Source organism: Gavia stellata, chromosome Z, assembly GCF_030936135.1.
Source record: "Gavia stellata isolate bGavSte3 chromosome Z, bGavSte3.hap2, whole genome shotgun sequence".
NCBI lineage: Eukaryota > Metazoa > Chordata > Aves > Gaviiformes > Gaviidae > Gavia > Gavia stellata.
In genome coordinates this window covers 72,684,249-72,700,259 of record NC_082637.1, presented here as the reverse complement: position 1 = coordinate 72,700,259, position 16,011 = coordinate 72,684,249, and the positions used below count along the sequence as shown (strand labels likewise).

The following is a 16,011-nucleotide window of genomic DNA, read 5'->3' as shown; positions in this document are numbered from 1 at the left end:
TCACACGGCCACTGCCACCTCCTCCGGATTCCTCGCTGCTCCTGCCACTGCTTTGCTCTCACTCACCTCAGCTTCGCAGCTTCTGGCTCCTGCTGCCATCACCACCCACCTCTTAACTCCCCCAAATTTCTGCCTCGGCATGCTGCTGCTACAGCCGCAGCCTGAATGCCCACGGACAAGGAGCGGCTCCTGCCCTCGACTGGAGCTCTGCCCCAGAGCAAAGTCCCAGCAGATCCACCTGGCAGCCCCAAGGCTGCCTCCCCCTCCCCGGGGCACCTGCCCACTCCACCAGCACCAGCACGCCAGGGAACCTCCCCTAAACCACGACCAGCAGAGCACTGCCATAGCAAAAGGCCCTTTGTGGAGCAGCAGGAAGGTTATGAGGCAGTGCCATCAGCCGTCAGTAAAAGGCTACGCTCTCAGGCACAACAGCTGAAGTGGCTGCTGCTCTCACGAGCGCTCTGAGCACATCCTCATCTCCCCCTCTGGCACACAGACCCCTGACGCACACGGGACTCACACAGGCGACTGGGGCAGGACGCGCCTGTTTCCTGTGGGTCTTCCAGAAAGAGCAGGCACCATGGCAGGATTAAGCCGTCACTCCGCTCCGTGCCACTCCACAGCTACGCCGCCGTGGAAGCGGCACACCACTGCCATTTCCATTCAAAGCAAGGCTGATTTCTAACCCACCCCGGGGACCTGCAGAGGATTACCACCACAATCACAGCTCCAGTGGACTTAGCGCAGCCACAATGAGGGAACAGCAAACGCTTTCTTGCCACCATCAGCTGATGGCCCAGGGTGGATAAAAACAACACAGAAAGAGAAGTGATGGGGCAGCAGTTGGGTAAGCCACCTGGCTTAGAGAGGCTCAAAAGGGGCTGAAAGCCAGCGTGTACTGCCAACCCAGCAAAACTGCACCTCCAGCCCACATCTCAGCTCACCCAAACACGGTCGGGCAGCTGATGCATCCGAGCACACCGAGAAGGGCCACAAAAACTGGCGCTGCAGCTGGCGCGGGAGAAGTCAGGCAAGATGTAAAGAGCAGCCGCCTGCAGACAACCAGGACTCTGAACACGCAGCAACACCTGTCACCTACACACTAACCGCCTCCTGCTTTCTATCGTGCTGGCCACAACAGCTCCCTCCTGGGCCTGGGGAACAGCGACATCCCCACACAACTCTGCTGTGACACCTTTGGCCAGGTTTCTCCCCAGAAGACATGGCAGCAGGCCAAGAGCACGGGGTAGCTGCGGCAGCATCCAAAAAGGCAAAGGGTCACCCGTCTCCCTCCTGGGTACCGACCTACATTCAAACTTCACCTTCTGCAAGGGCGGGAGCCGGGATTCCCACGACCCAAAACGCACTGCTGGCATGGCAGCATCCAAGGGTCCACCACGCTTCATTTCACCTCGCTCACACACACACACACGTGTGCACACACTGACCTGTTTACCACAGTGACGTGCCTCTGCATGGGCATTTCTTTAGACGGTCCACTCCCAGCAGCTGGAGGCAAGGCAGACCGGGCACTCTCCATAGTGGGTTTCACCACTCCACACGCCACTCCTCTGCCTCGCGGAGGGCGAGGAACAGGCCTCTTGCTGCCTTCTTCTGGCATGCTCAAAGACCTGGGCTGTCGCAAAGTTCCTTTGGGCTTTCCTAAAGAGTTTGCAGACGTAGCCGTGAGTAGCGCTCTCCTCCACCCAACCCAAAGAGACTTCAAGCACAGCAGATAACTCCCTCCAGGGAGTCCATACTTTTCCAAAACACAGTTAAGATGGATGCTCTCAGCCACTGTTGCGGGTCTCTCTGCTACAGCATCGTGGCTCACGCCCAAGGACTCGCAATCTCCACTGCCGCGCTGCAGCAGGGAGAGAGACACGAGGCCCGTCTCTCTACACTCTCGGAAAAGCCATGCACCTGTGAGGTGCCACAACAGGTCATGTCTCAGCTGGAACCCATGGTCTGGCTGCCCTTTACCACCCAACAGCAGCAGCAGCTCCCAGAGGTGCAGCACACGCAGCCCAACTCCGCCTCCTCGGCCACCTCCTGCACTGCTGCCCAGACGGTTTCATCTTCTCTACCCTGGCTTGCAAGCACCCTCCTCCCAAACTCCCACCACACAGCAGAGGTTACCAAATAACACCTGCAGAGGAACACGCCACACCGGCCTTCAGGCCACACCGGGGTAAACAAGCTCTTGGGCGCTTTGCTGTTTACTTGCTGGCTGTACCACACCAATTTTGGTGGGCTCAAACACTTCCCAGGCGTATCGCCGTGCAAGACAGTGAACCAACGTGCCTTTACAATCATCGTCGTTTAACTGGGGTATGAGTCACCAGTTCAGCTTCCAAACTAGAGGGTAGACTGTTGGCGTGGGCGCAGGAGAGCAAGAAGCAGCAAACCCTTCGTTACAGACAAGAACAGGGGAATACGAACAAACTGTGAGACCCCCTGTTGCTCCAAGCTGCCAACCCGCAAGCAGATGGGCCTTGCCTGGACCTGATCCTGGGATACCCCACTGACAGCAACACAACAACAGCACGACAGTGAGGGAAACCTGACCCACAGGCTCTGAGAAAACACTGCTGCAGCAGCTTATGAAAAAGGCACAGAGGTACCGAGAGGAGCCCCGGGGCATCAGCACTGTCGTGGCACCTGCGCACTTGCAGCAGCACCAGGAGCTGCTGAAACAGCCACAGAGGATGCTGCAGGGGCTCCTTCTCACTGCGAGCGCGTGGCTCATCCCTGCCACTCCACAACGGTCCGAGCTCGGCCTCGAAGAAAGAGCAGGCTCATTGCCACACTTCTCGCCTGCATCTCAACCACGTTTCTCACAGAAGCACGGGCAGGTGGAAGTGAAGCCAAGCATCCTCCAAGAACTTTTTTTTCAGATCATTCACATCTCACGTACGCACCTGAGAAGTACTTCCTCACTGACCATGGCTTGCAAGCACAAGCACCCTTACCAACAACACTCCCTGCTCCCAGGAACTCTTCACCAGGACCATGCAACTCATGGCCATTAGTGACACACCCCCATGGCCAAGACTTTTGCTCCAGCAAGTGCACAACTCTTTCACAAAGGCAGACCCTCCACAGCTGCCTGGGGCTTACCTGCTAACGTGACGGGAGACGTGTTCTTCAGCCTCATCTGGCAGTTCACTTGCCGTCCCATCTTCCTCTTGGAACTCCTCTGACGGGCCACTAGTTGAGCAATTGGCACAGTCTCGCTGCAAGCAACAGCATGGCAAATGACCTTGTCGGAATAGGAAGGGGACGGGGGGAAAACAGTCAGTGAGGCCCAAGCTCATCCACTGCCCTCAGAAGGGCTTGCAACCATTTCCATGCCTGTAACTGCTGGGTCATGTAGGCCTGCAGGCAATTCAGGAAAGTCTTCAGCAGCAGACACAGACCTAGGAGACCTCCCTCGTCTTTCGCAGTGCACCTCAGAAATCAGCAAAGCAGACAGCCAGGTCCAACACAGCCTCTCCATCACCTTCCCACATTAGGTTGAGCCCCATCAAGAAACAGCCTGGTTTCTCACTCCCATCCCACAGGCTGACCATCTTACTTTACAACACTGGAAACCACAGACTTCCAGCCTGCTCTCACTCCTCCTGCCAAGGCTTGCCAGGGTCTCGGGCACCACTCTGATCCTGAGGAGTTGGTCTGTCTTTGCCTCACTTACCAAAGAAACAGCATGCCCATCCTGGCTGCAGAGATTGCCCTGCAGGCGCCGGGCTGGGCCCCGACAACAGCCCGGCCTTGGGCATGCCCACGGCCACCTCTCTGGCCTCCTTAGCGGCCTCTTGCCTTGACCTTCCCCTGCCATGTCTCAGCAATGCTGCCACTGGCCATCCCTTGACCGCATGCAGGAACCCTGCTTCCGCAAACTCCCAAACCACATGCCTAGCATACACTTTGCCTCACAGAGGAGATGCAAGCCCAAGCTTTTTGGCCAATCAACTGCTAACAGCCTGCAAAGGCAGCTGGATGAGTACTCCTCCAGGGCTCCATAAGAACACAGGCAGCCAACCAAAATCCCCCAAGCAAAAAAGGGGAGTCTGTGGTCTCACAGGCTCTCTCCATGGGTCTCAGCCTTGCTCTGTGGTGGTGGTACAGGCTGAAAAAGGGGCCCCCACGCACAGCACCGCTACCCTCATAACCATAGCCCCCAACAAATATGAGGGTTGACAATTTAGCACAGGAGAAATTCAGAGACTTGGCCTGCACCTCTGAAATTTAGTGAACAGCAGCTCCAGAAAAGAACTTTTCTCACAAGCGAGGCAGGGCAACCAAAGCAGAAAAAGAAAAATGCCAAGACAAAAAAAAGCAAGCAATTGCTAAGCAGCAACAGCTTGCTTGAAAGCTCTCCTCAGTCTGACCCAAACAGCCCTGGGAAATATGGGCAAGGGATGACAACCCTAGGAACAAAGCAACACTCTTGGCCTCCAGCAGCACACTCCAGCTGGTCATTCCCCTCCTCTTCCTCCTCCACTGCACACCAAGCATCTGCACCAGGCTAACTCAATACAGCCATTGTAGGGAGGTCCTGTCCTTCTGAGGGACAGCTCTCCCATCCAAGGAGCGCCTGCTTAGAAATGTAGGCTGGAAGAATTTAGGCTGGAAGACATGTCTATGGACCATCTCATACAGCATCTCTGCTCAGAGCAGCATCAACTAGACCTAGTTGCTCAGAATATTGTCCAGTCGGGGGTGGAATATCTCCAAGGATGGAGACTTCTCAACCACTCTGGACAGCCTGTTCCAGTGTTTAGCCACCCTCGCTGTAAAAATTTTGGTTTTTTTAATGTTGAAATGGAATTACCTGTATTTCACTTTGCTCCTGTTGTCTCGTGTCTGTTCACCGGATACCACCGAGAACCGGTGATGGAGTCTGGCTCCATGGCTTTTTACTGCCTCTAACAGGTATTAATACACATGGATAAGATCCCCCTGAGCTTTCTCTTCTCCAGAATGAACAGTTCCAGCTCTCTGAGCCCTCCATCAAAGATATTCCAGTCCCTTCATCATCTTCACAGCCATCCACTGAACTTGCTTCAGTGTGTCCATGTCTCTCTTGTTCTGGGGAGCATGGGACTGGACACAGGTTCCCAGATGTGGTCTCACTAGGGCTGAGTAGAAGGGAATAATCACCTCCATAAGTGTGCTGACAACACTCTTCCTAATGCAACCCAGTATGCTGTTGGTCTCCTTTGCTGCAATGGCACATTGCCGCTAACTGTGAACGTCGTATCCACCAGAACCCCAGGAATTTCTCTGCCAAGCTATTTTCCAGCTGGTCAGCCCCAGGACTGTACAGCTGTATGGGGTTATTCTTCCCCAGCTGCAGAACTGGGCATTTCCCTGCCTTGAACATCATAGGCTTCCTGTTGTTCTGTTTCTCCAGCTTGCTGAGGTCCCTCTGAATGGTGGCATACCCATCAGCTCTATCAGTTCCTCCTATCCTCTACAGACTTGCTGAAGATGATCTCTGTCCCATCATCTAGGTTACTCATGAACATATCAGACAGTATTTCCCCAGCATCGACCCCTGAGGCACACCACTGGTGGCTAGCCTCCCGATGGGTTCTGTGCCACTGTTATAGGAGAGACTGTCAAAAGCCTTACCTAAATTCAGATGAACAACATCTAATGCTCTCCACTTATCCACCCAAACAGTCATCTCGTTTTGGAAGGGTATCAGTTTGGCCACATATGATTTTCACTTCATAAATCCATACTTGCTCCTACTTGCCTTCTTGTCTTTCACATGTCTGGAACAGCTTTCCAGGATTAGTTGCTCAATCACCTTCCCAGAGATCGAGGTCAGGCTGATCAGCCTGTGGCTCCTCAGATCCTCCTTCCTACCCTTCCTGAAGGTAAGGGTGATACTTGCTTTCTTCCAGTCCTCAGGAACCTATCACAAATTTCAAGATAATTGAGAGTGGTCTTGCAACATCAACCAGCTCCCTCAGCACCCGTGGGTGCACTGCATGACTTGTGCATGTTCAGTAGTCTAATCCTCCCCCACTGAGGGTAAGTCTTCCTTGCCCTGCACTTTCCCACTGGTCTCAGGAGCCTTGGGATTGCTCATGGCTGGTCTTACCAGTAAAGACCAAGGCGAAGAAGGCAATCAGTGCCTCAGCCTTCTCCATGTGTACTGGGTTTGCGTGGCAAGGTTTTGGTAGTGGGGGGGCCACAGGAGTGGCTTCTGTGAGACGCTGCTAGAAGCTTCCCCTATGCCCAATAGAGCCGGCTCCAAGACAGACCCACTGCTGGCCAAGACCGAGCCAATCAGCAACAGTGGTAGCACCTCTGGGATAACGTATTTAAGAAAGGGGAAAAACAACTGCGCAGTGGCAGCTGGAGAAGAGAAGAGTGAGAATATGTGAGAGAAACAACTCTGCAGACACCAAGGTCAGTGAAGAAGGAGGAAGAGGACATGCTCCAGGCACCGGAGCAGAAATTCCCCTGCAGCCCGTGCTGAAGACCATGGTGAGGCAGGCTGTCCCTCTGCAGCCTGTGGAGGTCCACAGTGGAGCAGATATCCACCTGCAGCCCATGGAGGACACCACACCAGAGCAGGTGGATGCCTGAAGGAGGCTGTGGGAAGCCCATGCTGGAGCAGGCTCCTGGCAGGATGTGTGGACCCATGAAGAGGAGCCTGCTCTGGGCAGGTTTACTGACAGGACTTGTGACCCTGCAGGGGACCTGTGCTGAAGCAGTCTATTCCTGAAGGACTGCACCCCATGGAAAGGACCCATGCTGGAGCGGTTTGTGAAGAACTGCAGCCTGTAGGAAGGATCGACGTTGAAGAAGTTTGTGGATAACTGTCTCCCATGGGAAGAACCCCACGCTGGAGCAGGGAAAGAGCGTGAAGAGGAATGGGCAGCAGAAACAACGTGTGATGAACTGACTGCAACCCCCATTCCCCATCCCCCTGCATCACTTAGGGGAAGGAGGTAGAGAAAATTGGGAGTGAAGTTGAGCCCAGGAAGAAGGGAGGTGTGGGGGAAGGTGTTTTAAGATTTGTTTTTATTTTCTCATTACCCTACTCTGATTTTGATTGGTAATAAATTAAACTAATTTCCCCAAGTCAAGTCTGTTTTGCCCGTGACAGTAACAGCGAGAGATCTCCCTGTTCTTATGCCAACCCATGAGCCTTTCATTGTATTTTCTCTCTCCTGTCCAGCTGAGGAAGGGGAGTGATAGAACAGCTTTGGTGGGCACCCGGCATCCAGCCAGGGTCAACTCACCACCCCATGTCCTTTAAGACCAGCTCTCCATTCCCACTCCTCAGCAGACCCACATTTTCCTTAGCCATCCTTTTGCTGGTGATGTACCTGTAGAAACCTTTCTTGTTGCCCTTCATGTCCCTTGCCAGAATCAGCTCCATATGGGCTTTAGCTTTCCTAAGCCCTTCCCTGTATAGTTGGACAGTGTCTCTATAGTCCTTCCACCTCACCCATTTTCTTCTGCCTCTTGTGCGCATGCTTTTAATGGCAGAGTTAAGTCAGGAGCTCCTTGTTCATCCATGTGTGCCTCCTGCAACCTTGCTTTTAAAAAAGTCACTTAAATAAGACAGAAACTTTGTCATACGATGGACTGTACCAGACTGAGTCTTAACTCATCTTTGTGAAAGGTGAATCTGAAATCCTTAACTCTTCACACTTTCAGAGATGTCTCTGCAACAACCTGCGCTCCATGGCTTGAGCATGGATTTGATAAGGCTTTAATGAAATGAAACACAGCAAAGGGTTGTAGTTCTTCATTTCCTGTACCTTCCTTCTTCCAGTTTTTCTGTTGTTCCTGTATTTTCTCCTGTTGTCTGTACAGTTAATCAGGTACTTTAAGGACTTTCTTTGGAAGGATGCTCTCAGAACTGGCAGAGCTTTGGAAGCTGTTCTGAAGGTGATGGCACTCTGTCTTGGTTTTCGTGTTGTTGAACTTGCCAATAATAAACACAGTCTTTCTTAAGCCCATGCATACTTGTTTGGGCAGCATTTCTATATTCCTCCCAGGTTGCTTCTCCCTGCTTCCACTTCATGCATGCTTCCTTTTTATGGTCTAGTTCATCCGTGCAGTGCTCCTGCAACCTTGCTTTTTTTCCCCTGATTGTTGGGACAGTCCATTCTTGAAATTGAAGGAGGTAACCCTTGAAAATCCACAACCTCTCCTGGACCACTCTTCTCTCCAGGATTGTATCCCATGGGAGTCTTCCAAGCAGATTCCTGAACAGGCCAAAGTCTGCTCTCCTGAAGTCCTGGCTTGTTGACACTGCTGCTTGCTTTATTCCCCTCCTTTCAGGCTCCTGAACACCACCAGCTCATGGTCACTGCAGCCAGGGCTGTCCGCAGCCTTTACATTCCCAACCAGTTCTTCCTTGTTTGTAAGAATTGGGTCCAGCAGACCACCTCCTCTCATCAGCTCATCACTCATGGACGTTGTCATCAACACATTCCAGAAGCCTCCTGGATTGCTTATGCTTGGCTGCCTTGTCCCTCCAGCAGGTATGGCAGTGGCTCAAGTCCTCCGTGAGGACCAGGGCCTGCAAATGTGAGGCTTCTTGCAGTTGTTGGAAGAAGGTATCATGTGCTTCATCTGCTACTTCTTCCCAATCAGGACATTTGTAACAGCCACAAAAACGTTGCCCATACAATGGTCTGTCCTCTACCCATAAGCTCTGGCTGCCTCATCATCCATCCCAAGGCAGATCTCGAAGTGTCCCCACTGCTCTCACACTGGAGGGGCTCACAGAAACTCCCACTCCTCACCCTTCCAGCCCATCATTCCTCAACAGCCTGTGTCCACCCACAGCAGCATGCCAGTTGTGTGAGCTGTCGCAACAGCTTTCCATGACCCCAACGAGATCGCAGCCCTGAATGGCATGCAGTTTCTCCTGGCTGTGCCTCATGCTGTGGGCAGTCGTGTACAGACACTTCAGAGAGGTGCCCAGCTGTGCCCATTTCCAGAGAAGGGTATGAGAGCTTTCCTCACACTCCTGACTAACAGACATTTCCCTGTTTACATGGATGCATGCAGGATGGACCACCTTCAGCCCTGCTCTGTTCTCAAGGTCTCAACATGAAAGATTTTTTGTTTATATACAGTTTATCATAGTTTCATAAATGCACGTCTTCATATCTCTGTTACATTTGGGGTTTTTCCTGTCACTAATACCATGTTATTTTCAGCATTTTCTTCCCTTGTTTTCACTTCATAGTGACCTTAAGTTTAGTGTAAATGATGGTTTGAGTTAGAATTAATTCAGATGTATAAAGACATGGGGTGGATGAATTCACCTGCAGCAGAGCAAAGCAGTCTTCAAATTCCTCTTTTTGGAGGGGCCTAGTTATTCAAGCAGAAGTCAAAGTTTCCTTAGAGGAAGGTGCAACCATATGCTGCTTGTAACTGAACATAAAGCAAAGCAAAGCAGTGTTCCTTGAAATGACACAATCACCTGTTGCAGGTGTACAGTATTTAAATTTGAGTCCCCTTGCAGTGTTTTCTGTATACTGAATTTAATCCTCATCCTGTGTGGAAACTAGAGAACGTACCTATCATGTGAAGCAATAATTGTCAGTGCTCATCTTTCCTATATTCGAGAAAGCTAAATTAGTGTTCAGTAGTAAGAGAAACAGGGGACAATTTATATCATTGCCTTCCTAACACAACCAGTCTGTTCAGCATCAGTTACCCAAGCAACATTCATCTCACACAAATCCTTTATTTTAAGGGACATGTACCACGTAACACACTGAGATCAATACTGCCCTCTTTGTAAGATTGCTTGTTGAATGTATTTCTTGTGGTATGTCTTGGACAGCTGCCCTAGCAGTAAGGAAAGTCCTTTTAGGACTACCTAGCCTGCAGCCAGGATCATCAGCTGCTAGCAGATCTCTGCGTGTGCGAGTGTGTCCTGCTTTCCTGCCCCACTGTCCCCAAAGGGATTAAAGGAAGAGGCAAGGGTCTTAGCAGCGTTATTGGAGGCCAGAGTAGTCCCAGAGACAGGAAGAGAGACTGGTTGACTGCAGGCTCTTTGCACGAGGCTTGTATGGACTCAGCTTACAATGGAGTTCAAATACTCTGGAGAGACGTGAAGGAAGAGCAAAGTGTTATAACGAAGTACTGCCCAAGCCCTGCATCAGGAAAGCATGCATGAGCAGTCCCAGGTAGTTACCAGCCCACGCCAGTGCATAACCACACTTGACACTCTCTGCTCAATGTCCAGCCAGAGGGCACTCTGGACAGGAGCAACAGAGAAGTCATAAAACAGCAATGTAGGCTCAGTCTTTGTGTCTCTCCTGCCTCCCAGGTGTTCGCAGGGTGCTTCCTCTCAGTTGCTTCAGTCATGCAGAGCATAGTCAGCACTCCTAAACCAAAGTGAGTCCTGCTCAACTACTTCAAGACTCCTATTTAGTAGTTTTGTCCTTTTCCACCTCCTAAAGACACATTTCATTCTCTCCTTACAGCTGCCACAGAGAAGGCACTGCCTCTAGTGCTATCCAAGAGTCCACAAAGCTCTCAGCACACATCATATTAGAGGATAAGCAAGGCTCTCAAGGGAATGGGAGGATACCAGATTACACCCTGCAAGGCCCTAGTTAGAAACAGATGGCTACCTGCCAGAGCCACCATGAGGAAGCATTAAATTGCAGCATCACAAATGTTCCCAGAGGTACCTGCATTCATGTTACTGATGTAGCTGCAGCTCATGCAGGCTTGGACCAAGCAAATAAGAACCGCAAACTTGGATACCTTCTGCAAAAGGGCGAATTCTGACAGATGTAAAAATGCAGCAAGGGAACCTCTTGCTTAAAACCAGCCACATTTCCAGACATCGGCACAAAACTCAGGACACCTCTCGTCACACTCTTCATAGCTAACCACGAAGACCTAGTTCTGAGTTCCCAGATGCCAGCCCGATCCACCTGAACCAACAAGGGAGCTCAGCCTTAACTGCTGTCTCTCCAGACCTGCTGTGACAGCCATACGTTGTGCCAAATACCTGCTAGCTTCCTCCTCTCCCACACTCTACACAGACTTCAGGAACCCAGACATGGCTCCAATGACAGAGAGGCTTCAAGCTCTCCACTCAAACAGATCATCTACAAGTCCCGCAGCTACACCAACCATCAAGAGAATGCCTTCTGACTCAAAACCAGGAACTCCACACTATTGGACAAGGAGGCTTGTAGTCCTGGCAAGCTGCTTCCAAGCTGGCAACCACCAGGAGACACAGGCTAGTGCAGCAAGGCCAAGGAATAAGGGAAAACTCCCATCACACTAATATTCTCTGCTGAGCACTGCTCCACCTTCTCCTTGACCTCTGTGCTGACTCCTTGTCCCTTGTATACTTGCTAAGCTGAGGTGTTGCAACTCCTGCATCAAGGCACCTCCCTTGCATTGGCTCTTCCTCACCTTGGCAAGTCTTCGCAGTCCTGTGGCATTGCAACTCATGATAAATAAGAGTGCTAAGCCTAAAGTAAGCACTGTCAGGCTTATAAGCAACAGAACCCGTAACAGTTTTGCTGTATGAAAAAGATTACACTAAACCCCACCCTGAAGAGAAACACACACCTTCTTTAAGGTCCCAGGACAAACCACCAATATCCCCCCCTGCCCTGAGTTAGAAATGAGACAGGGACCAGAGGTCTACAGTCACACAAACTGTCTTTCCAGCCAGAACTCCTGTTTGTGGGAAAATGCCCTGCAACCTTCCACCTTTTGCAAACACAACTTCCTGGTCTGCATGCAAAGGCATGACAATAAGGGCCACTGGGTCTATGCCACAGCTTCCACCTTGCCCAGCATTAGTGCACCACATGCATGCTGCAGTACTTTTCTCAGAAATCCATGGCACAGGCAGAGGTAAAGTTATGAACAATGCACACTTTACAAACACAAAAGCCATTTCTGAACTGTGATTGATTCTTACCTCTCCCATTTTGTTCCCTTCCATTCTGACCACTCCCGGGATGCTCTCCAAGTAGCCTTGCAGTGTGCCATGTCCTAGGTGCCTGAAGGGAATCCACTCGCCGGTCAGGGATTTGTATTCACCCTGAAGCTCTGACAAAGGTACACCATTTTTAAAGGGATGAAGAACAGCTCGCAGTGTTTTTGCAATAAGTTCAGGCTCCTGCATCTTCACCTATACTCCCTCCATCCCAAAAGAAAAAAAAAAAAAGCATTTTTACATACACAGGCTAAAAATACTGGCTTTTACTACCTCCCTCCCCAAACAAGCAACGATTCAGTGGTTTATCCTTGGAAACTTTGATACTTCTGGGTACACTTGTAGGGGCCTGGTCCTGCCAGCCAAGCAGAGGGTGGTATGAAACACACAGGGCGTGACATTGTCGAAAAAAGCAGCTGAAGGAGCACAGCAGGCCCTGTACATGGGCTGGCCCTGCCAGCCAATCACCACAGACCATGAGGCCAGAAGGGGGCGGGGCTTCCAGGCAATTGGCCCACATCACTGCCTGCAGGGCCAGGACTTACACCATAAGCAGTGCAGGGACCCACCACCCCCCACCGCTCCTGCCCCACGGTGACACCGGGTCGCCCACGGCCGCTCCTCCCACACGTGAACCCGCACCAATGCCCACGGGGCGAGTGTCAGCTCTGCCATGGAAACCGCATGCACCCAGGCCATGCCACGTCTTACCCACAGGCGCACGACGCCTTGACTCCACAGACGCCTCTTCAGAGAGAAAACCCAACAGAAGCGACACCCGCTCCCTGCAAGCCGGGGGCTGCACGCAGCAGAAGCGCCACAGAGCCGGCACCAACATTGCCCTGTCCCATCGCCAGGCGACTGCCCCATCTGGAGAAACACATGCCCGACACTGCGGTGCTGGTAAAGGCACGAGCAGTCTGCTGCTTCAACTCCGACAGCACCTTCCCCAGTGCCACAGGCTGCTAGAGCACTGGCAGGACACCTCTGGAGAAGACTTACCTTGCCAGCAAGTGCTCCAGCCCCGGAAGGCTGGGCAGCGCAGGAGGCAGTTTCAAAGCGGGTGCCAGAGCGACCTAAAGACCTGCCACCCCCGTCACCTCACAGGCGTGCGTGCACATACTCAGGGCTTCTCCAGGGCCAGACAGCTACTCTCATGAAACACCGGGGAGCTCCAGGCACAAGTGCTGCCGCGCAGGCTCTGCGCTCCTGGGCAGGCGTTCTTCTCGCAGAGGCTCACTCGCCGCAGGGGCAGTCTCGCCAGAGAAACCTCCCTGCCACGATCATGGGACGAAGCCGGACGAAGCTCTCGCACAACCCAGGACCACCCTGCTCTCAAAGCGTGTGCTGCACGCTGGGTCGAGTCCAAGTCCACGCTCGTGTGCTTGGAACACCTCACCTTCACCCCCCAGCAACTAATGCGCAACACGAGCAGGGTCAGTGGCTCGGGAGAAGGCGACCTCGCTCCCCTCAAGCCTCTCGAGCTCAAGACACAACAGGAGAGTCCTCACCTCCAAGCTCATGAAGGCGAGCAACTGCCACCCGCATAACTGCGCGGCGCTCTCTCCAAATGGCGGCGGCACCGGGCAGCTGCCTGCAACCGCAGTACCGCTATGCGGGACGCCATGTAAAGTTAGTCTGTGCTGCTCTCTGCAGAAGCAGCCCCTCTCCCCTCACCATTTCCCTTTTTTAGGGGAAATCACCCTGGGCAACACACTGAGTCCAAAAGGAAGAGAAATCCCAGGCCTCAGCACATTGCAGACACCGGGCCACACGTTTCCGTCTATGCACAAACACTGTCTCTACCTTCTGGCACCCAAGCTCACGACGGCCCACCTCAGGTGCCGGGCAAGGAGGCACAGCACTAAGTCCTATCCCTCACCGTTCCTGGAACTGTTTTACTTTATGCACACCCAGCACTTTGCTAACCTGACCGTGTCACACCCGACGTGTGTACACATATGTTTACACACAGGTCACCCACATACCGACACCTATACAGGCAGCACTGCATAAACCTGTGTTTACACATGCATGGTTCCTTACCCCAGCAATTCCTGCCCTTGCCGGGCCAGTGTATTTCACTCACTGATCCTGGAACAACCACTACCACAGCCACCTTCACAGCACCCCCTGCTCAACTACGGGCCACAGCGTTACTGCGCCCAGAAGGAGGAGCACACGTCGAACACATGCACTTGCACACCTCCAGACAGCAGTGGGCGGCAGCCAGGCTGGGCTTTTGGATCCTTCCCTCATCTTTTGAGAGACTTAGCGGCTGGTGAACAGAGCTTCACAGGATGCCCCCCAAAGAGTGAGAGGAGGTGGTGGTCACCTGCCAGAAGGAAAAGACCCAAGAAATTCGTATTTCCTTTGGACCCACTCAGCATCATGGCGATGTCATGTATTGGACAAATGCGTAAGTGGTTTAAAGTTTCAATCATATAAAAACCCCAAATACCCAAACATTGAGAAATACACCAAAAAATGCAGTTTTGTCCGCAATTGTGTTTCAAGTCACATACGTATAAGAGACATGGAAAAATCAATGAGAAGCGTTTTGGGGGCCTTTTTCTCTAGTCTTTCTTTTAAATAATATACCCAAATTCTTATTTCTTTAATATGGCTCTTGAAAGTCCTCTTACTTGAACTACCTAAATTTAAATTACTGCTCAGGAAAAATTAACACAATATCCATTACAGGTGGGCAAAGAGTGACAATGAAGAAAACTTACAATAACCTGGGAAGGCAGTTTCAAAAGTTGATTCAGAAGAGGAAATTTCAATAAAAGAAGAAAGGGAGCGTGGACGTGGGGGGATGACATCAAGTCACCATTAGATAGCTCTGTAGTACACCAATACTAAAGAACTCGGTTAGATCAGAAACAGCAAACAGGACACCATAAAGTGTATCCTCCTAAATTATATTATGAGGAGCAGTCATGAGGACAATTCACTTAGGTAAACGAGATGGCAGATACTAGGGTACAAAGGTTAAACTGAATGCAGCCTTCAACTTACACCTGAACAACGTTCCCATTCCTACAGCTAGCAATTATGCAGAAGACTTGCAATGCAGAAATGGTGACAACAAGCAACACACTGATTCATTAGCAGAAAGCTACATAGCTCAGAGTGGCTTCTGAAACTTTTTTAAAATTCTTTTTGTGGTCAGCTCCTGTAAGGTTAGGTCATTCAACAGTTATGACATTCGCTCAGCGGCTCACTGCCTCCAGACAGAAGGGCACTTCATTGGAAACACAGCCAGAGGAGCCTCTGTCAGTAAGACAGGGCACATCGTTCAAACCAGTCTTTTCCAGCATCTGAACAGAAACTTTTTTCAGTATGCTTAAAACAGATTACCAGCCCCCAGTTCCAACACGGTCTCTGTGCTGCAGATTATTACTCAGGCTAAGAAAAAAAGGAAGTGAGAACAGCTTTCCTGCTGAGAAGGATGAACTCCCTAATAGCCATACTTTTAAAAGACTACAAACACAACCCTGTGAACAGAAATCTCCTCTGAAGGCGCAAAGTAATCACTAACCCGCTGAAGTCGGGACACTTTCTCTTTCACAACGGAGCCACTGAGAAGAAGCAGCCTCCCGCTACCAGGCTGAGCCTGGCCCTCCACACCGCCTCTCCCCCGAGCCCGGGAGAGCTCACGCCCGGCAGGACTCCGCTGTTTCCTTACCACCACCTCAACCCAGGGGCTTTCAGACACCAGCCAAAGCCTCTTCCCCTGTCGCTGCTGCCGCCGCCGCCGCCGCCGCCGCTGCTGCTGCTGCTGCTGCTGCCGCGGGCCGGGCCGGGCCGGGCCGAGCACTGCCGCCTCCCTGTGAGGGGACGGCGCGGCAGCGGCGCCCGCTCCCCTCGCGCCGAGTGAGCGGCCGCACAGCCCCACCCGGCACCGCCCGCGCGCACCCAAGCGCCGCCAACTGCACCGCATCAGCCGCTCCCCGCCCTGGGGCGCCCCGCGCGCATGCGCCGGGCGGCCTGCCACCGCCTTTGCCCCGCCCGAGCCAGCCAGCGGCGCACGCGCGCCAGCC

At 52.2% G+C, this 16,011-nt stretch overlaps 1 protein-coding gene across 4 annotated transcripts in view; it reads right to left on the bottom strand.

The window, feature by feature from the left end:
• The window catches only part of TDRD7 (tudor domain containing 7), a 51,937-nt gene extending 36,255 nt beyond the window's left edge, over positions 1-15,682 (bottom strand). For 2 of the 4 annotated variants that reach the window (XM_059833388.1, XM_059833390.1), the window contains exons 1-4: positions 12,677-12,914; positions 11,948-12,078; positions 3,121-3,262; positions 1,449-1,662 (exon numbers count right to left, since the gene is read on the bottom strand). In XM_059833388.1, the coding sequence (XP_059689371.1) occupies positions 1,449-1,662; positions 3,121-3,262; positions 11,948-12,078; positions 12,677-12,803 (614 nt within the window). In that variant the 5' untranslated portion in view covers positions 12,804-12,914. Of the gene's footprint in view, positions 1-1,448; positions 1,663-3,120; positions 3,263-11,947; positions 12,170-12,676; positions 12,915-12,967; positions 13,812-15,656 lie in introns of those variants that run through there. The other 2 variants (XM_059833387.1, XM_059833389.1) reach the window with 2 other exon arrangements.
• Between the last annotated feature and the right edge of the window lie 329 nt (positions 15,683-16,011).